Here is a 27,269-nt window from a genome sequence, read left to right as displayed (position 1 = left end):
GATTAGGATATGGCTGATCAGGAAATTGGAGTTTCCGGAAAAAAGTATAACTAAACTGTCTAAGTGTTTAGTTATAAAAAATCCGATACATTGAATCCCCTCCATTGCCCTATCTATCACTAATACGACATGAAGTGACGTCTTCAGAAGTAACAATGTATCTGTGATTGGCTTCAGATAGAATCCCTCTTCTATATGAAGTTGGTTTCAGATGGTCATACCAACAGTAACCTTACCATGAGTTTTCAAAACATCCCACAATTTTACGTTACGTTTACTCAATCCATTATTCTTTTCCGTTTGCTTCAGTAGACTGAGCAAACGTAACAATAAATAAGTGCTCAAGTGACGATGAACTTTTTGTCTACCTCACATGTTCGCAAGAAAGAGAGACAAAACATTGTCAATTTAGACATTTAATGTTACATTACTGACACTATAGTTCCGATACTACACTATAGTTTTTTTTTTTTTTTTTATCGTATAACCTAACGATTAGGCAGACGTGCTACCTGATGGAAAGTAGTCAACGCCGCCTATGGACATTTGCAACACCAGAGGAGTCGCCAATGCATCGCCGGCTATGTATGAGAGCTCTTTTTGCACCTTTTTTGAAGAGCCCCATGTCATAGCGCTCCGAGAATACCTCAGGAGGAAGTTCATTCCACATCTTACACGTCCGCGGCAAGAACGTCCGTGCAAACCGAACCGTGGAGGACCGCCACGAGTCCAGTTGGTGTGGATGGGACTTCATCCTTCGGCGAGTGGTGCGATGGAGGAATGGTGACGTAGGCACCAGGTCAAATAGTTCCTCGGAACACCCACCATTGTAAAGCCGGTAGAACACACAGAGGGAACCTATGTCCCTCCGCAAACTCAAAGGTTCTAACCGATCGGAGATCACCGGGTCGTTGACGATTCGGACCGCGCGTTTCTGCACGGAGTCAAGTGGGTTAAGTTGGTATTGGGGCGCCCCTGCCCAGAGATGTGAGCAGTACTCCATGTGGGGTCTCACTTGCGCCTTGTAAAGCATAAGGAGTTGCCCCGCGCTGAAGTACCGCTTCGCTCTGTTCAAGACGCCCAGTTTTCTTGATGCCAACTTCGCCTTAACATCCAAATGACCCCGGTACTGCACGTCACACGATATGTCAACTCCCAGGATCCCCACACTTTTACCAATGGTGAGCGGGATACCTTGGAACCGTGGCGCTATGACGAATGGGGTTTTTTTAGCGGTAAACGCGCAGACTTGTGTCTTCGTGGGGTTAAACTCAACAAGGTTAAGTCGACCCCATGTCGAGACCTGCTCCAGAGAGTCCTCGATTTCAGACACAAGTCGGATTCTGCTTTCTTCCACGAGAGTCCGAGAGGTATTTGCGCGGCCTGTATACGTAGCGTCTCCCGTACTATCATCTGCATAGCAATGTATGTTGCCTACTTGTTGCAACATATCATTGATATGCAGAATGAATAGTGTGGGAGATAGGACTGAGCCCTGGAGCACGCCAGCGTCTACAGGTTTCGTGTCAGAGCAGCATCCGTCGACGACGACTTTGATGTGCCGTTCCGACAGAAAGCTGGTTGCCCATGCGCATAACCTCTCAGGAAGACCGTAAGATGGAAGCTTCGTGAGAAGGGCTCTATGCCAGACCCGGTCAAAGGCCTTCGCGATATCCAGGCTAACCGCCAATGCCTCACCATTGCTCTCAATGGCTTGCGCCCATCGGTGTGTGAGATAGACTAGAAGGTCACCAGCTGAACGGCCCTTGCGAAAACCATATTGATGATCGCTGATCAGCTGGTGATCCTCGAGGTACCTCAGGAGCTGTGTGTTTATAACACGCTCCATCACCTTTGAGAGCAGGGAGGTTATCGCTATAGGCATGTAGTTGGCCGGGTCACAGCGATCACCCTTTTTAGGGATCGGATGTACAAGAGCAACCTTCCACGAAGACGGTACTTGTCCTGTGGTGTAGGAAAGCGAGAATAAGCGCGTTAAGATGGGAGTCAACTCGGGAGCACACGTCCTCAGCACCACCGCGGGGATTTCGTCCGGCCCATTCGACTTCTTGACATCAAGAGACAATAGAGCTTGCCTGACAGCTTTCTGTGTAAACCGTATATTAGGCATAGAGCTCTCACACCGCGGGATGGTAGGCGGTGTGGCTCCTCGGTCGTCGAGAGTCGAGTTTGAGGCAAAGAGGGTACCCAGAAGGTCGGCTTTCCCCTTTGCCGTATGGGCCAGAGAATCATCTGGTTTCCGCAGGGGCGGTAGTGAAGATTGACAGAAATTACCCTCGACAGCTTTGGCCAGCGACCAGAAGGCTCTACTCCCGGAGGGGTAACCAAGTAGCCGCTCGCCAATTCTGCCGATGTGCCTAGACTTCGCCTTAGCCATATGCTTCTTTGCTGAACGGGAGGCAGCGTTGAAAGCCGTTCGAAGCTCGGGGGTCTTCGGATCCTTGCACGCGTGCGCTGACGCCCAGGCTTGGTAGATCTCTTGCTTATGACGTGATGTCTTAGCGCAAGACCCATCAAACCCGGGCTGACTCCGCCCACCGACGGATACGACAGAGTTTGGAATAAAGCATTCCATGCCCTGCCGAATCACATCAGCCACAGAGTCAGCGCACGTGCTAGGATCACTCGAGACGAAACACAGCTGCCTCCACGGGTATGATGCCAGGAATTCCCGTAACCCGTCCCAATCTGCTGACCTGTAGTGCCAAACTTGTCGCTTCCCAGGGGGTCGAGCCCCCATGGGACGCGACAAGGGCACAGAAGAACTTACCAAGCAATGGTCAGAAGATCCAAGAGGAGCCTTGACCATTACTTGGTAGTCTTCAGGACGGTTGGTCAGCAGAAGATCCAGCAAAGAGGCAGTATGGGTCTCTACATCAGGTACCCTTGTAGGGCCGGGTACGACCTGGGAGAGCCCATATGCCAAAGAGTCATACGCAGTTCTTCCGGCAAAGTCAGTGGTTCGGGAGCCCAGCCACTCAATATGGTGGGCATTAAAGTCACCCAGAATCACCAACTCCGCCGAAGGACACTGCTGCAGCATCCTGTCAATTGCCCACTGTTCCGCTAGGGGCGCGGTTTCGAATTTATATGGGCAAATACGTAAACAAATACCAAAACAGTCATATTAGTCAAAACGTAAAAACTCATGGTAATTGTGCAGGTCACTAAGTGGCCACACTGAATATCGACTATATGCTCGTTTTCTAATTCAATCTCATACACAAATTGCGATAGGTTGCGTTAGAATTATGAATAGTTCACAAAATAATTGTAGTGAGTTAGCCGCGCTATTCGATTCGAAAACTCGTATTGGTGTTAGAGTTTTCAAATAAACCCTGCGCCCGTTAAAATAAAACCGTAAAGGAGGATATCGGCTGCGGCTGAATTGTTTACAAACTGGTTCAAACGTGATCGTGTTTGGTGAAAGAACCTTTTAGTTGTGTTTGCTTTTTAAATTTGCTACTATTTTCGCTACGTGGCCGAGAAATTGACGTCATCGCAATTCGATTTGTTGTAGGTGGTCGTTGTAGCCTGTTCAGTCACCTTATAACTTCGATGGGAATAAAGATAGAAGCCTGACTACTCAGTGGCAAAGAGGCCATAATATTATACCTAGGCATTTTCTCAAATACATTCAATTTGAATCAATAGTTAACGAAGTATTACATGTCTAAATATCTAATTTTTTATTTGTCAAATTTTAAGACACGTAGATAATTCTAATGTTGGACGCTTAAAACCACGAAACAAGAAAAACTACATATTATAAAGAAAAATCGCAATTTTTCTGTTGCCTATGACTTTGTACCCTGTTTACGCCAGAAAAACGGTATGTTTGTAGGTACATTTATAATCTTAATGGGAATATCAACAATTTACATCTTATGTGGGCACAAAATTAAGAAGACATTGTAATTACAAATGTTCTGTTAAATTTAACACGGAGAAACTGTTTTCAGATGTGACCCGGTTTAAATTTGGGATAAGGCCTCAAAGTCAGACAGCTCTATCGGATGCGTGCCAAAAGTTCCTTCCTAGTTATGCTTGAATTAGGCTTTTGTGGAATATAACATTCTAACTGTGTGTAATATATTATATGTCTAAAAGTCTTGTTTGAGATCTAATAAATGGAATAACTTGATTTTTTTTATTATGAAAGATTCAACAATAAATTGTCGTAACAAGCGAAGCTCTTCGGATGAGATATCAATAAATGTAAAAACTTCAAAGGTGAAAGCTTGAAAAAGATCGTGGAGCTTTAACATTTTAAAGGCTTCCAAATGATGTTAATATTTCAAAGACACCTTAGTAATATTTAAATTATATATTTTTAAACTGATATGAATAAGTTAGCATCGTACATGTCTAGACTTACAGTCTATTAAGAATAATAAGTAGTCAAACTTTTTATGCATTTTGTGAGTAAAATTAGTTCATTGTCTGTTCTAACATAAAATTATAACTTAGTGTTTTTGGTAGTTATTAAGTTCGTCATAAGTTTAATATTAGAAACATTTAGCTATAACCGTGCAGAAACAATTTTAGATTTACGTAATTTAGTTCTGGTAAAAAGTTTAAAACGCACAATCGGTTTATTATATCATGTTATTGAGATTAAAGTGAAATCGATAAAACATAATTTCATATTCAATAACATTCATAAATACCTAGTTATGTATTTGCTGCATAAACTAAAAAGAAAGTAATATATAATGATATCTGTTCACGAGGCGTCAATAACGCATCCCGCCGCAATACATTATCATTCGCCTCTCAACAAAAGCCAATAGTTGAATACGAACACGTACACAGCCAACTTATTCCCGCGGAAGCGAACTGTCTCGTTTTCCAATAAAGAGGAGACGTATTGCGATGCGCTCATTGAGTTTTCTGCTCAGACGCGCCTCGTTTCCGACGCCCGACAATCGTACACTTACAGTTGTCTTTATTGCTTCATTTCACTCGAAAACCTCAAGAAGGCACGAACTTTGCCTGTAATTACTTCTACAAGAACTTATAAGTATTCGAAAATAAATTTCAAAAGGAACCCATTAAATCTGAGTTAAGTAGAGCTTTGTGTAATAAAGTAGATCGAAACGAGCTATATTGCTTTGGAAGTTGTTATCCAAGGAGAAATGGTCGCTGGAAAATGATGAATGGCCAAGGTACCCGATTGGCTGGGGCGACATTCAATTTAGAGGGAAAGTATTTTATATTTATATGACCAGCCATGTAGAGAACGTTATTGCGAAACGTAGAAAATGTGATTTAAACCATTAGATGGTAATTTAAGCTAAATAAGAATTCAATCTCATTATACTAGAATGAAATCATGAGAAAATCGAGTTCATTAAAAACACATGACTTGCCATGATCAATAACAGTATTTGGGTACATTGAAATTGAAAACATACAATACATTAACCTATCATTCCATTATGTGTTTCATTAAAATCGGCCACGTAACTCTTTGGGCATTATTGCTTCTTTAGATACTCATAGTTTCTATTTTGGCCATCCACGCCCACTTAAAACATTTGTATATTTTGTATTAAATAGCTTAATACCCTAAAGAACCATCTAATAACAGTTATCATTAGTAATTTTATTATGTTTTATCCCTCCTAATATTTTAATTAAAAATTTCTTCAAATACTAAACCCACAGACGTACCTATGCCATCGGAAATATTCTCATAGTGATCCATTATCGCTTAGGCCAGTCCGCATCCGCTATACAAAGCAATAATGACGGCAAAGAATTTTCATTTCAGCTCGGTCGCCTGTCCCAAACTCATCACGGAGACGCCATCGAGACATTCCACAACTTTTCAAAGAGGAAAATAAAAACTGGTGCCTTTTCTTTATCTTCCATAAATGTTACGGGAAAAGGGGGGCCTTTATGTGCCTTATCCAATTGGACAAATCGGAACGCATACGATTTGTCATGGCGTGTTTTTGGTGTTATGTAATTGAATGTTGGAAAAACAGCTATATAAATTGTAGATGAACGACTATCGGTCGTTATTGACAAGTAATGTTTTGTCTTTTTACCATTTGTCTAGATTTAATCATTTGTGCATACTAGAAACTATCAGATTATATCGGAAAAAAATTGACAGATCGAGTTTCACTACTCGAGCTTAATATGGGCGAATATCCATCTACTTATAATTTAGGTATGAACCATGACACAAAATGTTTATTTTTCACAAAGTCACAATACATGTTGTTCAAAAAAAATTTTTACGGGTCTGAAAAGTTGATGAGTTTACTCAATATTAAAGTGTCAAAATTGTACCTATATGATCAACTTATGCCGCAAGGCTTGCAAAATCCCACTTCCGATAACAACATGGAACCGGAAATTAGGAAAGCTTTGAGAGGTATAGTATGTATATCAACATTCAATACATTCCCCTAACGCCAAAATATAATCTTGTATTGGGAAGTCGTAGCTGATAAAATTATAACATAACTTAGTACAGTAAAAACAGACTCTAACCTAAGACTATTGAAGGTTTTCTCGAAGTAAAAGATACGGATGAATAGAAAAATAATTTTCATAATTTTATTGTTTGAATAATTTTAAGACTGTATTTAGCTAAATGCTAACGGAAATTTATGGAATGCTAAACTTACCATTAACTTTGAGGAATATCAGCTTGCTTAATCCAGCTCCGATGTCATTCCTTGCCTCGCAGAGGTAATGTCCTTCGCTGTCTTTAGCAACCCTCTCAAATACAAGAGACCCATTCTCCAAGACCCTGGAACTCCCTTCGAACATGAAGTCCTTGTATTCCCCAGGAGTGTTACCTGGTAAAATAACGATTTTATATAATCTTGTGTAACAATACTGTTATCGTGATTTTATAATGATTCATTAAACAGGGCCAGTTATGAGACATCTTTTTTCGATGAAGGAACTTTAAAGATATTTGTTTGTGAAAAACAAAGGACCATTATTTTCAATCGATTTAATTCCTACATAGTTTTTTTCCATTGTCCAGAAACATTGTCACAAGAAACATAGTCTTAAATGCAAAATTTGCCTGTTTCCATAACATAAAGCCCTGGATTTAAAAACTGCTAGAGCTATTCTTAAACACAGTACCTATCTTTTTAAGTGCAATTTATACGAATGTAAGTACTATCTACATTTAATTCTCCAAGTATCGCGTTTTACACAACCACCCGCTTTAGCGTCAGTGCTCAGGAAACTCGGGATTGTTTCTTGATATCTCTTAAGTTTCCAGGCTTTTTGTACAAGTGGAAAAGTTCAGAGGAGAATTTAAACTTTTAAACCTTATTGGATTTTGTTAAGGAAACTACGATTAAGTGGGAATAAGAGATGCTTTGGCATGCAAATTTTGGTATTAAAACTCACCGACTGCTTTCTTCCACGTTATATTCGGCTTTGGGTATCCATCAGCCTGACATTGGAGGGTTACGTCCTGGCCAGCGGCAACCGCTATGTCGTTTGGTTCCAATCTCCATCTAGGCGGCACTGTCAAAAGTTATTACTTTTTATTCACGTTCAATCATCTGGTAAATTCTTGGAATAATCTTAAAGGTGTGAGTAGTTTCAACTTAGTCATTCACCTAATACTGAGTAGAAACTATCAACGGATCTGTAGCGATAGCGATAGCGAGGGCGATTTAAAGTTTGTAAGAAATATTTATTGATCTTTGACTATTTCCGTGGAATATTATGTTTGCAGTATAAAGAAAGAGGTACATATTCGAATAAAGCTTATGCAATTACCATTGACAGTGAGAGGTACAGTGAACCGCTCAGACCCAGCAATATTGGAGGCAATGCATGTGTAGTTTCCGCTGTGAAGCGATGTGATGTGCTCAATCACGAGTGACGCGCTGTACTCGTCCATTCGTCTCGTTATAATGCCACTAGGCGCGTACGGAGACGAGGTCACCGGCTGTCCATTCTTCTCCCATCGGAATGCGATTGGCAAGTCACCCTCCAATATTTGACAAGATATAGCCGCTCTCATACCTTCCCTCAATAAATTTGTCAAAGGCTGAATAGGCAATATCTTTGGCTGCACTGAAAACATACAAAAAGGTTGAACACAATTTTGCCAAATCAATCAAACTTTGATCGTCCCTGGGCTCAATTTAAATATAATTTTTCGGCAAAAAATATTCACGGTAGCGAGAATTTGGCGTCGTTGCTTTTTACGATTAATTAATGTGAAATCTCTAAGCTCTGTTTATAGCACATTTTCGAGCGTTCCCACCCCGAGGGGTGCCTTGCAGTAGGTGCTCCATTTATATATTTTTTATATTTTTATTTTATTGCCCCATTAACCGGGAACGTTGGAAGTTTAAAGCTTCGTAGATGCCACGAGAATGGTAAACGCGGAGTTTAATTAATTACGGATGGGTAACTCCACCCTCTTGAATTACTGATTTTATGGTGCTTCTGGCGTGGCTGGCTTATGGCGTGAATCTTGCTACAGAAAAGTTCATGCCTGAATTTCAAATCTTTACTTTACTTTTACTTCCTAATATCCAACTTTTGTATTCGAAGACAAAAAGTGTCTTATACTTGATATAAAAAAATCTAAGGTCTTTACCACACTTATTGCCTTACCAACTTATCTACTTACGGTCTTATTCATAAAAAGTTATAGCACACTTATAACGTTGCTATAGTACGATTGTCAAAAAGTGTTATTCATAAACGCATTTTAGGCACTAAACCGTTCTATAAGCCTTCTATAACTTATAGAGGCCAGAACCCTACTATAACAGTGCTATAAGGCAAAGATGGCCGACTCTCAACAGCTGATTCGTGATTACTAACCTAATTTGACAGTACGCTTTTAATAAATTATGTCAATGTCCATTTTGTATACAAACTTGAAATAATTTATTTTAATATCCGATAAATAACATTATTATATCACTATTTTAAATTACAATGCAAATTTTACAAAGCTTAAATTATTAAAAATCTAGAAAACCGTCCACTTCGAAGAACATTGCACCAAAGAGTGATCTGTTTTCATTAGACTATAGGAAGCGTTATCGCTTTAATAAATCGACAGTAAATTTTATAATTGATCTCGTACGTAATGATCGTAACTTAGATCGCAGAGGTCCTGGTACACCTTCTGAAATAGAGGGTTTACTGCCATAAGATATTGCGAATGTGTGCAAAACGAAACTTAATTGAATTTAACTTTATATAATTATATCAATATTACATAAAACATTAATATCCAACCAATTTTCAGTCCTTTATCTTTTAACAACTTTTGCTTCACATCCCATTTTAACAAATAAAATATTTTTAAATTCGCGGTATTTACAAATACAATGACACTGACATGTGATTTGGTTTTATCGACAATCCATTGACAAGAATGTCAAGACAGAATATTTTTTAGTACGAAATAATGTCATTTTATGATGTTTATCTATGGATATTCGTCAATTTGTTCGCCGAACTTCACTATAATGGCAACATTTTCATTTATAGTTGACTTTAGCGACACATTAGTTATAGAAGGTTTATGGAACGTTTATGAATAAGCAATTTTATAGAACGTTTTATAAGCTTATTGAACACTTTAACTAATGAGTGCTTAAAACCTTCTATAAGCATTTTTTATGAATAAGACGGTTAGTTTTTACTTGTTATACTGCTTTAATAAACAGCGCTTTCTACACTCACAGGCCCACACTAGGATTCCCTTGTCGTGGATGCTATGGACACACACAGAGACAAATACATAAACTTGAGCTTCTGCCACGCTTTAGTTTTACATGGCAAAATAAAGGATTAAAGCTTATCAAGTACGCCGATACGAGGTAAATAGAACTTTATACGGAGTTGTTTATCGGGAATATTAATTAGGAATTAAACATCAGTGCTCGCATTGCTGGCCCACGCTCAAAGGGTCGGGGACTTATTTATGTCCTCAGGCAGCCACGCTTCAACGACCTTTCCTGTCTCATTAGCTTTAATTAAGCTGTGGGCTCCGCATGGACTGTAATTTGCTATACCTATAGTACTTTTATTCTTTCTTTTTTTCATTTTGTCAAATTATTATTATTGGGACTTTTCTGTAACTTCGTAGTATTTGGGGCAACTTTTATCCCTCAAAAAGTTAGTTGTGTTTTTAGAGGCATGTGATTTCAGATAGACAGCCAGAAAAACTTCTTCATGCGATATCGTTAGTGCTAGTGTCTTTGATGATTCGTCTTCATTTCTGTGGATCTGAACATCTTTGTCTGTTTGATTACATAATTTATTTGGCGTCTTTCCTCTTCCGCAATATGTTGTATGTCTAACTTACCTAAGATCTGCACTTCAACATCCCTTCTAGCAACATGCCGTTGCCGGTTTGTAGCTTGGCATGTGTATGTGCCGGCATCCTCTCCTCTCTGTGTCTGCTCCACGATCAATGTTCCGTTGGGGAATACCTTCTGTCGGCGGTTTAGAGGCAGAGTTTGACCATCTGAGGACAAATAAAATAAATAAATAAAGCTTTTATTGATTCCTTAATTCTTACTAAACATGTCATCTGAGGACAAAGGCTTTATATAAATCTTATTTGCTAGATAGATTAACTTGGAAAATTCCATAAAATACGTGGATATTTATAGAAATAACTATCACAATAGAACATGTGAATAGGCTGTGTCGTGGGTGATATGGACATATACATATATGAATACAAAAATACCCATCCCCAGAACAGATATCTAAATTCATGATTTAGATATCAGGTTTGGCCAGGGATCGAACCCGGAACCCAGAATTATCTATATTATGCAAAATTAACGAAAAGTGGGTTAAGCCGGTAGGCAAGTCCGACATCATGCCAAAGTAGGTCATTTGGGTATTACTCACAGCGTGATTAAAGATTACTTCAATATCAACTCTTGTATAAAGTTCTAAAGTATTTACCAAATTGTTTGAAATACAATTACCTCAAATATAAGACTCTGCTTTTTTATTATAAGAGAAACAGGATATTTTTTTATTATAAGACAAAAATTAAAATCTACTCAGGGTGGTTAATATTTTAGAAAAAAATCAATAAAATGAAACTGAAAATATTTCTCAGTTATCAGTACCTGGAGTCTGGAAAGGATAAACATATACTAATCTATGCATAACTAGGATAGAAACTATTTTGAGAGTGTCAACAAAATATTTCATCTTTAATTTAATTTTTGTACATATTTTCTTTTTGACTTTTGAGAAACGACATATATTATGTCGTTTCTCATTGAACTGCGAAGCTCAGAAAAAAGGCCCACAAAGGAGAATAAATTACAACTATATTTTCATTTCGGTGCTTTGTCGGAAATAGCAACCGAATACCCGAGAGGATATCATCTTCCTTTCTAAGTCCTTTTATATAAATAGAATTTTCCTAATTTAAAATTGTTCGTACAACTGTGACCACGTAAAACTCGGTCGAGAGCTCACCAGCGAAGCGTAGGGACATGGTATCGAATGGAAAGTATCGATACTTTTCTTAAAGATAAACTGACATCACTGTGTCAGTTTATCTTCAGTAATACGAAATAATGTTAAACTGAATTGTACAACGAACGAGTACAAAGAATGACGATGAACGACGAATGAGCGTAATGAGTGTGTTAACGGATGATTTCGAAGTCAATTGACTTAGACTTGAGTTAGATTTCGAAATGATTGAACGAGATGGTATAGCCGAAGCAGCCCTAAACGGTGATGTTTTAAATAGGTAATTTCTAAAATGTATTCAATACGATACCTACCAAAAGTACTTATTGAATAAAAGTATCCAGTACAAAATAATCGGTATCGAAAGGAAAAGTGCTCGATACCACAAAGTATCGATACTTTTTCCGTGTCCCTAGAGAAGCGGCGCTAAATAAAAATTTCACCAGTCGGCTAACGTTTCAAAGTTTCGCGGAGAGCAGTGCCAGGACATTTAATTTGAAAAAGGAATAATTTTCCTAAAATAAAACGGCAAAATCCAGAATTAAATACGTCTAGAAATACCAACGAAATGAGATTCATGTTTTTATTTTCTTGCTATTTTGATGTGTTTTGATTTTATTTGTGTTATGTATAATATGTAACATCTAAAAGTTACTTAAATATTTAACATGATGTGACCCCTGTTATGGCATAAAAAGATTTTGATTTTTGAAGGTGGTAGAACCCTTTGTGGTTCGACTCCGGTGGCACCACCGCCACACCTATTTCTACCTAATAACAGCAATATTAGGCGCTGCTGTGTTCCGGTTTGAAGGGTGTGGTAAGGGAGATAGACTTTTCCGAGGCGTTCCAGCTTAGTCCTCAGGGGTAGCGGCGCATCTGTGGCCGACCTCAGGTAGGAATATCTAATCCTATCTGGGGTTGATTACAGATGTCCATGGGCGGCAGTAGCCACTTACCATCAGGTGGACTGCATGCTCGTCTGCTACTCTCATATTATTAAAAAAAAAAAAAAAAAAAAAAAAAAAAAGTAATTAGTCATACGTATTATGACTACCAAAGAAGGTAGTTATAGCATCAGCGAATGACAGTTGATTGATTTTCCAAAGCTAGTCTTAGACACCAAGCACAACTAAGCGCTAGTAGCAGCTATTTCTGGACTAAAGCAGCCACTACTCGTATAACGATCAATGTCTTGTATGCCCACTTCTGTACCTTTACGCTATATTTTTAACATCCAACAGAAATAATTTGGTTACTATACGTTTAAATGTGATTTAAAAATTCTAGAGAAAAATCTGAAGGCGTTCACCTTTTATATCTCTTAAAACTTGAGGTCAGCGTAATAAGTTCTCTATGAAAAAGACAAAACGCCGGTGACAAGGGTCGGGGGGAGGAAAATTACGAGGGAGTGACCGCCGAGTCTTAATTTGATCTTACCAGTAATTCTGTTAAACGAGGTAAGGATTTCACGGTCCAACATTTTCTTTATGTCCTTTGATGTAGTGGGTGGAAATAAAAGCGTTTGAGTGATTCGCTTTATGGTTGAAAAAAGAAAAGAATGGATTTAGTACTAGGACCTTTCAATTTACATTATGCATTTACGTGGATTGTGTGGTCTTTTTCATTATATTTGTGGAAACTTTTGCTTGTAGTTTTTAAATTGCATTCCCTTTTGTAAGGAGGGAGTACAACGGAGGGAAGCTATTAGCGATGTTTAGAATTCGAACTCCACAATCCTAGTGTGAGAAGCCGATTAGTCCTCACATAAATATAGTTATAATTCTCACCTGAAATTTTAAAACAATAGTCATTTCTAATATCCTAAATATTATACTATCAACTAGGTTTGTGCCCACGTACGGGTTTGGACCGCATGCGTGGCAATTTTGCTGTAATACGCGCGCTCAGCGAAGAGCCTGCAGCTGGTTAAGTCACGCATGCGGGAGAGTTACGCACGCGGTCCTAAGACCGCGTGACAAAAGGCATTAAACCGATACGTTTATTTAAATGATTCAAAAGGAAAAAAATACGTATATATTTATTTCGCAACTTACCAAATAAGGGTACAAGCTCTAGTTCGTTAACAAATAGAAAATCAACTTTCATTTCCACAAGAGGTGTACTTACAAGTGAAAACTTTTAACGATTTGCATTTAAACCAGCCACGTTCCTCGCGATTATGAACTTAACCGTGGAAAAATTAGAAAAGAATAATTTTAACAAGTTCCTAATTGGATGGCGCGGAAGTATCCAGTTTATTAGATTACGGAGCGCAATTTTCTGTGCGGTCACTACACAATTTTACTGTCGAGCCATTATTAACGTTGTTCAAAGAATACCTGCATAAAAGTCTAACGCAATTACCCTGATTTATTACGGGATATTTTTCTTTATATATTGCTTTGTGCAGGCGAATGCCTGAATGGCTGGCTGCTATGTATTGTTGTAATTGTCCTAGGATTTCATTCTAATTTAGAATATTGTCAATAATGATTCGTAAATATTTCAACTCAAGTATATTACTAGATCTTTTTTTTTAATAATATAGGAGTACTTGGCGAGAATAATATAGGAGTATTGGCATTTGTAATCAACCCCAGATATGATTACATTCCTAACTTAGGTCAGACACAAATGCGCGGCTACCCCTAAAGACTAAGTTGGAATGCCTCGGAAAAAAATATTTCTACCACCTGTAAAACCTAATAAAATATTATGCGTGAAATACGATAATTAACATAGACGTATAAATTAAAACGTAAAACATATAAAAAACTTTATTTGTAGCTTAAATAGAGGAAAATATAACTATTATAATATGGAGAACAATTTTCTCCATCACGACGCGTAAGGTCGTGCCTTTATTACGAAGCCGGTCCTGCATACATGAATTAACTCGATTTTTATGCAGCTTGCAACTACAGAATGCATAATATGCCGAGACAATGTGTGCATTAATTTTATTACAAAATTGTATATAGATGTTATAATATTTTATAAAACCTAATGTTAATACACCGGTATTTGTATGTAAATGGAAACAGACTTTTATTATAGCTGTATGTTCCATAACTGTTAATTGTTTTATACCCAATTTAACACAATAAGATTGGAAAAGAAAATTAATAAGTACCCTTTTTAATTTTAACTTCTCTGTAGGCACTGAAGTGAAATTTTATTAATATTCACGAGTTAGGTCGTGGGAATATTATTACACATTAAACTGATAAAATGAAAAAATATATTGAAATAATCTTTTATGTAGGTTCTCTATTTTTTCAGCAATTCAAACTGAATACATATATTAAGAAATAGAGATTAATATTTTTATTCATAATTTATTTAACAAATAAAAATATAAATTTTAATATTAAGATAAACATATTTTGTACCGTGATAATGTAGATAGAACTTTTGTAGCTTACTCCAAACCTCTAGTTATGCACAATTTAGATGCAGAATAATTTCGTGTAATTTACTTTACGGTGGACTTCACGTTGCATTATCGTGTTAGGAATATTCTACGTGCATGTATTTTACGTGAGCATCGACCCTCATTTGCATGTTGGGTGAAGGCGGAGAATTTAAACATGTATTGCATTATTTAAAAAATCTTTGAGAACAATGCATGGATTAATTAAGGGATGATCATCATAGAGAACTCTTTATGTATGAAATAGTGATGACGAACAATTTTAATTATTTAAGTAGCTATTTAAGTGAAGTGTTAAAATTACAATGGCAGATATGAGAATCAAGATTTCGCTTCTTGTTTTTTATAAATATGTATGCATGTAGGTAATTCTTTATGTCATAGTTAGAAATAGTTAAAAGCTAGGAAGGAAAACTCAAAGGTATGTGACCTACCACTAGGTGCCACTACGCCAGCGGGGAGGTCTATGTCCTAATCCTTCTCATTATGAGAGCAGACCCGTGCCGAGCAGTGGGACAATAATGGGTTGATGATGAACCAAAATCAGTATTTGCTAGGATGATAAGCAAAAGTGCAATGCCAATAAATGACGTAGTCTAACAAGGTAACGTAAAACTTCGCAAAAAAGTTAGCTACGTCATGTCTTCGCTAGGTACTAGACGACCTGTTGCTCCAATAAGTTGCTTTGCAGAGTCCTTAAGCTTAATACGTTTAATAATAATGTTTCTTTTGCTTAGAAAGTGAAATTATAAAAAGAATTTTAATTAAAATCGACTCTGTGAACTAAAACCTAATTGTAATACATGGGAACGTTTTATTTAAATGTATTTTATGTTTTCAGACGAACAGATTCGCTAATAAGTTTTAGTTCATAGTTCAGAAACCATATAGTTTTTATTGTTTAAGTATGCTCCATCCCAAATAGGATACCTATTAACGAAATAGAATTATTTATACCTACCTAACATTTCAAGTACAAAGTTAGGATAAAACTAGTTATTTATATTTTTGTTCGCCTTAAAAATGATTCGCGATAAGAAAATGAGGTCTGGAAGGTTCTGAGGTGAAAATAAAAATAAGATGTCTGAAGAAGCAACGTGGAGGCAATTCAATTTCGTCGCGTAATGTAGGCGCGGAAATCATGTCAATTTTTTACTATTAAATAAGACGCTCAAATTGGCTCCCGGGGTGTTGAGTCAGCGTTTTTCAAATTTAGGTTAAAATCTTATTAAGTTTCGCTCGAATAATCCAGAGTAGATATAGATATAATCAAATGTAGTTGTGGGAGATTCGTATGAAATTATCTTGGGCTTATGTCTCGTACTATAGTGAATTTGTAGGTGGTGTAACTTTTAAACAAAAAAGAAATAATAATAACTAGTAAAATTGGTTTAACAAAAATGTATAGAAGTATGAAAATATCAGACTCAAAGAATCCCAGACCCCAAGCTTTGTTTCAACGCTAATCCAAGTTCTGTCTCTATACTAATACAAAAATAATTGAAATAATAAATGAAATTGGCACGACTATAATCTCGGAGATATCCTATCCACAGTTAAAGTCCTTATATAATTTGGAATCATAACAACGGAATGTTTATAAGTAATCAAAATTTTCTAAAAATGTTTTAACACTCACCTCGTTCCCACGTTATAGCTTCGATGGGGTAGCCAGCGACTGGGCATTTAATATTTAGATCGCTGCCAGCCACAGCTGTCACTTTGGGCATTTCTCTTATAAATGGCAACCCATACACATTAACCCTCGCCGCGTGGACGGCCTTCCCCGCCGTGTTGCTGGCAACACACGCGTATTCGCCGCCATCTTGTTCTGTTACTCTGCTGATGTTAAGATGGCTGACCACGTCATCTTGCAACGTCACGTGTTGGCCAACAACAAACCTGAATGAAAATTACGTTTGATTATTATGTTAAGTATGTAATACCTAAATATTTATTAGAAATATGTTATAGTCCGCGTAAAACTGCTAGTCCGCTCTGAATATAGAAATAGAAAATTGTATACCACACCTGCTAACAACAACATCAGAGCGGACTAGCAGTTTGACGCGGACTGTACTACTGTTAAATAGTAATAGACCTACTGTAGAATAAATGTTAATTGATGATATCAACGTTTTTACATGAATTTAAAAGTTAAAATTTCACATTTATCAACTTTTTTGCACAGTTTTTGTTTAAAATTTCCATCTCATTTTGTTTCGCCAGAAGCGTGGATAATAAAGAGTACAATGACAATTACGGTTGCCCTCGTAGCCTATTTTCTAGAAAATATTCTAGTATCTAGAATTTCTATCGTTCAGCTGCGTAATTGCTCATTGATGCTGAGGTCAGCTTAGATATGAGCGTATTTCTAATAACAAAAGCTAATAATTTGTTATGTAGTGCTCAATTTTGTTACGATTTAAATTAGACCTTTCTCCGATATTTAATCAGATTGCATTAGCATGGCAAATGCAAAAAAATGCAAATGTGTTTGTTCCGTTTTGAACGGTATATCTAGAGATAGGAAACGGGTTAGCTCTACTGAAATGAATAAACAATTAAAGAAGATGTAATTAGGTATACGGCATGTAGGTACTATATCTACAACAATCGCCATATATTGCTATTTAGGACATAGTTTTTCCAACCACTTTTAGTGGTCAACTGTAAATTTTTCACATCGGTACATTAATTGTTCAATGACAAAAATTAGGTAAATTAAACACATAGGAGTACCTACTCCCAATCCCAAGCAGCAATCTAGGAAATGTCGAATAGTTCACAAAATATACTATAAATATATTCAGATTACATTACCTGGAGTTAGTAGGAATAGGAAATCCGTCGAGTAGCCACGTGAATTGTGGCGGTGGATGGCCCATTGCCACACACTTGAGGGACACACTCGGCCCCGGCTGCAGAGTTTGCTCCGAAAACCAGTATACCAGCTCCGGTTTAGATTCTATAAAACAATTTGATATTTAAACGATATGTTTCTGGCATATTTACACTCTCCGGAGATACTTGAAGGTGGTGAACACTTGTGGTTCGACTCCGGTGGCACCACCGCCACACCTATTTCTGCCTCATAACAGCAGCGTTGAGGGCTGCTGTGTTCTGGTTTGAAGGGATGGTATGAGGTAGACATAATTTTCCGAGGTGTTCCAGGTTAGTCCTCAGGGGTAGCGGCGCACCTGTGGCCGACTCCAGGTAGGAATATATAATCCTATTTGGGCTTGATTACAGATGTCCATGGGCGGCAGTAGCCACTTACCATCAGGTGGACTGCATGCTCGTCTGCTACTCCCATATTAAAAAAAATACTTATCAACTAAGTATTTACGTAAGTAGTTGAATCAATTTATGTAAATATATTATAATATTATTAAAATACCTGTTTTACTGTGGTGGTATAGATATTTAGTGTAGTAAAAGACCAAAGTAGAGCAAGCAAGAATTAGCTAGGAAACAGTCCGGCTAATAAAATATAATCGATCATTTACGACGACGAAGCAGTAACAAATGTAGGCGCAAATCTAAAAAATACATCAGTAAAGAGCTATTTCCGCAAAGTAGGGCAGATCGAGTTTAAATTGTGCAAAGACTAAGCTTCGGGGTAAGTAGTTCGTGTCGGTATTAAAGCATTGGGCGGACGCAAATCCGGAGCAGCGGTCCGGCGGCACGCCTCCAACTCGGCCGATTGAATATTTTTTACCCCACTATCGTGGCGATTAACAGTTTTCCTGTACGAAATAGTTGCATTGATTATACAAAGATAAACCTACATGCGTGCGTATTAGAAATTAATTATCACTTGCTTAAACGGTGAAGGAAAACATCACCTGAGAGATTTATGGAAAAAAATCTCAAAGGTATGTGAAGTCTACCAATACGCACTTAGCCAGCGCGGTGGACTATGGCCAAATCCTTCTTATTCTGAGAGGAGACCCGTGCCCAGCAGTGGGACAATAATGGGTTGATGATGAATCTTACATGGGTCGGAAGGTACCAATGCCACACCTATTTTAATAGCAGTCTTGAAAATTGCTTTTGTTCTTCTTAGAAAGCTGTTGTTCACTATTTCATCTCAACCCTCTAAAGTAGTGGTCGAGAAATGACCTTAATACTATTTGGGATTGATTGTCTAGGCTGGAGTTTGGCAATCTGTGCGTCTAGATGGCCGATAGAGGTGGAGTGCATGCTTTTAATGCAATTTAATATATATTTTTTAAATAAACAATGTAGCACAGACACATTTTAAATTGAGCGCAGACTAGGCTGGAGGGTAAGTAGTAAGTTTCGGTATTATAGCGGTATCGAAGCACAAATCCGGGGCTGCGGGCCGGCGGCACGCCTCGAACTCGGTTGATTGAATATTTTTTACCCCACTATCTAGGTGATTAACAGTTTTGCCTACACAAAGCTTTGATGTGCTTCTTTTTACTTTTTAATAAACCCTTTGTCCGAGTGAAATGGATAATTACTTTGAACAGCCTTTATATCGTGTAGATGATCAACGCATTGACTGCGCTTATTGCTATAAAATGTTCAGAAATATTTGAATGAATTCCCGCGTACATTTTTAAAATTAACGCTCAAAGGTATTTAAATGCTCTTTGTTTAAACAGAATCCCCAAGTTCCTAAAATCTCGTTGCCTCTTTTGCGCGGCTTCCGGTCGTATCTTATTATGTAACTGATTCTAATTCCTTTGAACAATTAATCCATCAAGCCTTTTATGTAAGAATAAAGGTATAACAATCGGGGTACCTCTTTTCATTAAAGGCTATTTAGTTGAGTTGAACCACAATACATATTTTGTTCTTATTATTAAATTAACGATGAAGCCTCCCATTGAATATATCGCAGTGAACCGAAGGCTTTTACGTTTAAGTTATTATTTAAATGTAGTACAAAAGAGGCAGGAGTGATCCCGCAGTCGAGCCCGCGATAAATTGCGGCATTTGTTCAACAAACCCATAGTTATAATTTTGCTTATACTTTCCTGTTGTGGGTTTATTGTTTCTAGAACATTAATTATGAATAAGGGTAGGTTTGGATCATAAATAGTGGTTTATCAAAAGCCATTGGATCCTAGAACGCTGGGCGTGGACAGATTTACGATTTATCTGTGTTATAAATCAGTTAAGTTCTTACACGTACAAATTGCTGTAATATATTATAATAAAACTTTACAAATAACTTGTTAATAATGAATAACGTTGTTCGTGGCTTGGATATAAATCAAACTTTAGTTTTAATTTTCTGACTATGAAGTAGATACATAAAGCACTGTGAGACGCATCTATAAATACGAGTATATCGTTGTGATTATTATTTTACATGCGTATTATTATAATAGCCTAGGATTGATCACAGGTACGAGTACATTGCTCTAAGATCAGTATCTAAAACTGTAATTGTTATTTCACATCACTATAATAAGCAAATAATACTTCTTACACCATCATTGCAAGATATAACCCGAAAAATTGTGTAAAGATTCTCTTGTTGTTAGACTTGGCGACAAAGATGTCGTGAGTAATTATACCACTTTAATTATAGCTAATATAACTAAACATCTGCAATATTACAACTAGCAATAGCCAAATATGTATCAACTACAAGTTAGGTCCAATTATCAGTGTTTCAGGATACATAATTTTCGGAGTTCGAAACAGTAGCTATATATTACGGTTTATCGGTTCATTTCTATAGCTAAGCTGCGGCTGGAACAAATGATGCCTGTTAACAGAGGGTCAACCACTTGCATAATTTATTGGGCGAGGTTGTCTCGCACACTTGCGCCGGAGACCCAACCATTCAACAACTTTATAGATTGCAATTTGGGAGCGTGCCCGCAAAAATGACCGCCCCGCATTCAAGAGATACGGGTGCTGCCAAAGAGCGGGAATCTTTGACGACTTCCATTTTTCTGGTGGTTTTTGTTTGACGTTGAAGTGAATAGGTCTGCAGATCATATTATGGTATGTCACTACCGCGTATGGACATTTATCATCAACTTTGAAAGGGACTTCTACGTGATTTCGGCTACAGACCTTTTATCTCAGTCTTCAGGGATAGCTCCCCTGAAGACTAAGTTAGAATGTTTCATGTAAGTGTATTTGCGTTGCCACATTCTTCGCACTAAAATGCATCAGCGCTTAATTAACAGGTTGCGAGTGTGTTATAAGTTTGGTACCAATGCCGCCGCAGATGAGTCACGAAGGGTTCCATTGTTCTATCATATAGTCAATCGTAATGTAACCGATTGTCATTGATCAGGCTGGTGAAGTAAACTCTAGGATTTTAATCATAATCAGCATCATAATAATCATCATGAGAATTCATAAGATTCCACTTATTATTCTAAATAAAGCCTTCGCTTTTATTACAATTGAGTCTGTCCAAAAATCCTTCCCTATAAAAGTAGTCAAAAGAACTTTAAAATCCAAAACGTTGCAACTCAGTGCACACGCATAATTAAGCCCAACATAATAAGGTTTTCTATATTCCGATAGCTAACGCGTGCACGGCGACAGCCCTTCTTACCGTCCCTGAAGAGGAGCGACACCAAATAGCAGGGAATTAATAATGAGACAAAGCGACTTATATTTCACCGTGGCAACGTGTAAAAGCGACCTTACCGTACACGAGATAGGATCTTAATAGGAAAATGCAAGGTTTAGTATTTAGTGCAGAGGCCGGGAGCGCCCGCGGCACCCGTTCCTACGTCACTGAAGCTCTTTGTTTGAGCTGAAGAGCTGACTCTAATAGCTTGCAGCGAATCCGCGCTTAAAAATGGACTTTTAAATATTTTATGAAGAAGTCGGAAACGAGAGTGCATAAATGTCGCGAATATTACGCGTAACGTGGTAAGCTGAGTATTACGCACTGTCCTGCGGTGACAAATTATTACGTAGCCATATGGATAAGGAAAATATTTCTATTATGCACAATTTTGTTCAGAGTTTAATTTTCTCGGCTTGATTGTATATTCCTAGAGTAGATGTATGTTTGGATGACAATGTTGAGTTCATAGAAAATACATGAAATGCATTTAATTATAAAGTTTTGTAAAATTATAATGCCGTGCGATAGAAAATGAATTAATTAAAGTAATTGTGGAACAAAGAAATAGTACTAGATAAGAAAACCAACATTAATTAAAATATAACTGTTACTGAAACATTTTCCGTAATAGAATATGAAATAAATGATGTTATGTAGGCTTCTTACTTTATTAAGTTCAAATTAAGCAAATGTAAATCCAAAATAAGAATTAATAAACTGGTTTTATCTCAATTATTTTTTATAAGAACTTTGATAATTAAAAGCGGTTAGGCTCCACCGAGTAAGCTATTATCTAAGTTAAATGGGATATGACGCAGGTCTTTTATCGGAAACTTTTCTCAAGAAATAAATGAGATCCCAAAAACATACATTTGAAAATGTGAGCCAAGTTCTATATTAAGAATAACCGTGGTTGTTCACATCGCAGACAAGAGGATTAAGATTTATATGGGCGTCAAGTTCTGTACATAATCCTGAAATTCTAGTACAAGGAATACCAATACTTTTAAAAATAAATCGAAAACACGGTTTCTTTTTCTTACTATTTAAACAATGTTTGCTACTTAATAATATTAGTTCTTAAATTTTAACATTCAGTTCAATTTAAAGTTAGATTTTACTAACAAACCATTTTAGAAGAGTACCTACGATATGTCAACCTAATAGTATAAATAGTGATTAGCGTTAAGTTGATTAGTATGGAAAAACTAGCTAAGTCAAATCTGGAGCTTAAATTATATCTTAAGATAAATATTTTTTTGTGTACATAATAGATTGTTAAATCTAAAGGTTATTCGGTAATAAACGGGATGTGAAGTGTTTTAATTACAAACTTTGCTATATAATATAACATAATAAGATCTGACGGTTCTCCCTGTCAAAACTTTTGTTGCCTTTAGCACTACCATGAGTTGGCATAGAAACGCCACTATAGAAATTGTAAATAGAAAACTATTGTCATTTTGCTAGTGAATAACATAACTACTATCGTTACGGTATTTCTTGACAACGTCTGTCAAATTAATGACTCATGGGACCGAATTTGTATGGCAATAGATCATAATGACATTCGCTAGCGATTTGATTTCGATAGGTTTTATACGTATCGAGTTACGCCACTACGGATTTTAGTTCTACGAGTAACCACCAGAGGCGCTGTACAATTTTTCATACATTTATTTTACGCAGTCGCTAGCGAGTAATACTTTTGTAAACTCATGGTAGTGCTACTTATCATACAATTGTTATTGTTTAGGGAACTCTGTTTTAAGATGTCATTGTCAATGTTTTTTTGGATTCAACATATTATGGAAGTTTATTTCATGTTAAGTTGTCATTGCGGCTTTTTAACGAGTTAAAAATATCAGTTATTAAGAAATCCTGAATATGATAAAGATTTGAATCCGATTATTATTTACCGATTTGTGGCTAGCAGTGAACACAAGGTATCTTTTCATATCGTACCTCGCAAATAAGCTGCGTTTCGTAGCTCCCTGTCAAAACTTTTGTTTATGCCCGAGTCAGACGCGGCCTGACACCGGATGTAAGTGGAAAAGTTCATACGACATTCTTTGTTTAGACTGTTTCATTTTGAACTTGTCTTATAATACAATTGCTCTAGTTTAGAGAACATTCTTCTTTGATTTCATTGTCAATGTTTTTTAGACTCAACATATGGAAGTTTTTTCATGTTAGCTTATGATTGCGGCTTTTAAGGAGTTAAAGATGTCACTATTTAAGAAATCCAGAATATGACAGAGACCTGAACCCGATTATTATCTACAAATGTGCGCGTAGCAGTGAACGTAATATATATTTCATATCTTGTGATACTTCGCAAATAAGCTGCGTTTCGTAGCTCCCTGTCAAAACTTTTGTTTATGCCCGAGTCAGACGCGGCCTGACACCGGATGTAAGTGGAAAAGTTCATACGACATCCTTTGTTTAGACTGTTTCATTTTGAACTTGTCTTATAATAAAATTGCTATTGTTCAGGAAATCTCATATATGATTTTCTACAGAATGTTTTTAGCTTATTTCATGTATGTAAATACATGGGGATTTCGTTATTAAGCCTGAATATTGAATTATCAGTGATTCTTTAAGGTGATTTATATATCCTTGTAAAAACGTAAAAGAAAAACATTATGAGGAAAGCTTATTTTGAAACATGGAGAATTTTTAAAATGAAATGTTCCTAAAGTTAAAGGTGTGTAAAGTCTACTATTTGATACTATGTTAGAGTCGTAGACTAGGGCATAAAATCCATTCACTCAGAAGACCCACCCTGCAGTTGGACAGTAACCATTTTTCGAAGATCTAACCTACCATGAGAACATAGACTTCTGCGAATGAATGTCTAGTATTATTAACTACCTAAGCAAGCCAGTTTCCTACCGAACCCTCGGGAGGTTTCTACCTGGCACCGTTAGGAACGCGTTAATATTGTATGAGCTCAGAAGTAGGCCAGGGGTTGCTGTTTGTTCTGCCATCGACAGAAACAGTACGTTTAATGTACATTTGCAATTATCATCCATATAATAATGTAGCCTTTGTATAAATAGTTGTAGCAGTGATAGCCTAGTGGTTATGAAACTCAGCCTCTTGATCGAAGGGTCTGAGTTTCAAATCCAAGGCCCACTTCTAATTTTTTAAATTTATGCGCGTATTAGAAATTAATTATCAATTGCTTAAACTGTAAAGGAAAAAATCGCGAGGAAACTTGAATACCTGAAAATCTAAAAAAAATGTTTCCAAAGATATGTGAAGTCTACCAATACGCACTTGGCCAGTGCGGTGGACTATGGCTTAACCCTTCTCATTTAGAGAGGAGACCGGTTCCCAGCAGTGGGATAGTAATGGGTTGATGATGTATGTAGTCTCTATAAATTAATTCGATGATTTCGAATTGTGATTTGTGGTTGTGTATAAAGATAGAAAAATATAATTTTAATATTTCTATACATTGAAAAAGCGAACGTTCGAATAACCTGTCAATAACCTGTTTTCAATGGATGTTGTCGTATTTTATCGGATAAATTGCGAAAAAAATGATTCTGAGTACATTTGGCTTGTAATTTTTACGATTTTCCACGAACGACTGATAATGAGTATATTCAATATCATTTTGAAAGTAATATTTTATTTCATGCCTTGTAATGGACAAATTGCAAAAAAAGATACAAAACAGCTTTAGTTAATTTAGTTATGTTAACATTTTACTGCTCAAGACTAAATAGATAATATTATACACTATTTATTGACATACACAATATAATTTTCGGAATTATATTGTCCCCATATTTCGTATTGGTAACCAATTGCGGAAAAACTGAAGGTGGAAAAACCCTTTGTGTTAACTCCGACGGCACGACAGCCACACCTATTTCTGCATCATAACAGCAGCGTTAAGCGCTGTTGTGGTTTGGTATGAAGGGTGTGGAAAGTGTGACATATTTTCTGAAGCTTTCTAGCTTAGTCCTTAGGGGTAGCGGCGCATCTGTGGTAGGACCTTAGGTAGGAATCGAATCCTATCTGACGTTGATTACAGATGTCCATGGGCGGTAGAAGCCACTTACCATCAGGTGGACTGCATGTTTGTCTGCTACTGTTATAAAAAAATACCTTACCTCTGGTACCCGTAAAATTCCAATCGGTATCATGAGTGTGTGCACTCCGAGCGTACGGAGCCCGCCGCGATCGGTTGCCACTGGATTTCTTCGAATCTACATCTGCAAACAGAGTCCACATTTTATTTACCAACAACTAGTCAATATTGAGGATTGGACTGAGCACACAAAATTCAAAAAGTTTCGTCGGTAACAGGTTTGTTGGAAATATATACTGAGTGTGCAAATACATTTAATATGAATGAGAATATTTTATTTTTATTATAGTTCAGCTTCAGGGCCTCTCCTTACGAGACTATTAATAGCGTTTTGGTGGGTGTCAATGTCTCTTAAAATGAGAAGAATAAGGTTTTAATCCAATATGCTGATTGCAGATTGGTAAAATCTATATTATTTTCAAGATGTAATGAGGGTCTCTCATGGTACGAGGCGTATAGGTTTTTTCTGATCTTTACTTTTAGCGAACACTCGACTTTGAGAGACTAGAGAAGGTTTGGATTCGAATCTGGGAACTGTAACTGTGATTGAATCCTTACTTAATATTATAAATCCGAAAGTAACTCTGTCTGTCTGTCTATCTGTCTGTCTGGTTGTCTCTTCTTCACGCCCAAACCACTGAACCGATTTTAATGATATTTTGTACAAAGATAGTCTGAGACCCGAGAAAGGACATAGGACGGTTTTTATCCCGGAAATCCCACGGGAACGAGGGATGGCGATCTAAGATCGATTATTCGGAGAATCGATCTTTTGGACCCAAAACATCGATTATTTTAATTGATATTAGTAAGGATTGAATCGTTAACTATGCATTTGATCAAGTGATGATCTTTAGCAAAGTTGAAGGTACGAATTTTCAGTTTTATGTATGTTAGTACGTTATTTTATTGTCTTTTAAACGCGGGCGAAGCCGCGGGCAAAAACTAGTTTATTATAAAGACAAGCGATAACAGTTGGAGTTTCAAAACTTACTTTCGATTATATACTCCGTAACCCCATAAGCTTGATCCCGCGTGTTACTCGCGAAACACTGATAGAACCCCTCGTCATTCTGTTGCGCACCCTTGATGTGTAACCGGAGACCGTCTTCCGATACCCTGATCCTTTCCGACGGCTTCATCGACCGCCCATTGTGGACCCAGTACACAGCTTCTATTGGATGACCGGATACCTTACAATCAAAGCTGGCGTCGGCATTCAGCTTCGTTCGCAACATTTCAGGTTTTATTCGGACGGAGATTGGTTCTGCAACAAAGGGAGTTTCCTGCTTGAATAAAAGCAAAAGTCCCCATTGTCCGGGATAGAATAAAACGTCTGCTTTACGGTCGGAAATCAATCGATAACGACGTCGCGTAGCCCCGTTTGTCTTAAAACAAAACGGAATGAAACTGCTATCTTAAAGCCTGTGCAAAGCTGGAACTAGTATATTAATTCTAATAAAGAAAAGTATACAGCAGTATCATCCGGTAAAAGGTACGATGTAATAATAAATGCCCTGAGCAACGTTAGAGCATAAACCAAATCAAAACGAACTGCGATGTTGGTGTCTCGCAGCGAGTATCTATATCTTTTGTATTTTCACTTTAGAATATTTTGTCCAAAGCGGCAGTAGTTCCGACTAAGTCGGATTTTCTAA

General features: G+C 37.2%; 1 protein-coding gene across 1 annotated transcript in view; it reads right to left on the bottom strand.

The window, feature by feature from the left end:
- Dscam4 (Down syndrome cell adhesion molecule 4) overlaps positions 1-27,269 on the bottom strand; it is a 273,148-nt gene that overhangs the window by 16,939 nt on the left and 228,940 nt on the right. The window contains exons 9-16 of the mRNA XM_073086430.1: positions 26,606-26,878; positions 25,634-25,735; positions 17,750-17,894; positions 16,566-16,828; positions 10,349-10,510; positions 7,789-8,088; positions 7,411-7,530; positions 6,666-6,839 (exon numbers count right to left, since the gene is read on the bottom strand). Coding sequence (XP_072942531.1) covers positions 6,666-6,839; positions 7,411-7,530; positions 7,789-8,088; positions 10,349-10,510; positions 16,566-16,828; positions 17,750-17,894; positions 25,634-25,735; positions 26,606-26,878 — 1,539 coding nt within the window. The remainder of the gene's footprint in view (positions 1-6,665; positions 6,840-7,410; positions 7,531-7,788; positions 8,089-10,348; positions 10,511-16,565; positions 16,829-17,749; positions 17,895-25,633; positions 25,736-26,605; positions 26,879-27,269) is intronic.

The sequence above is a fragment of the Epargyreus clarus genome, unplaced genomic scaffold (genome assembly GCF_041222505.1).
Source record: "Epargyreus clarus isolate Ecla_fem2 unplaced genomic scaffold, WU_Ecla_fem_2.2 ptg000024l, whole genome shotgun sequence".
In the NCBI taxonomy this organism is placed as follows: domain Eukaryota; kingdom Metazoa; phylum Arthropoda; class Insecta; order Lepidoptera; family Hesperiidae; genus Epargyreus; species Epargyreus clarus.
The sequence above is the reverse complement of the archived record's forward strand: the minus strand, read 5'-3'. Positions and strand labels throughout refer to the sequence as shown.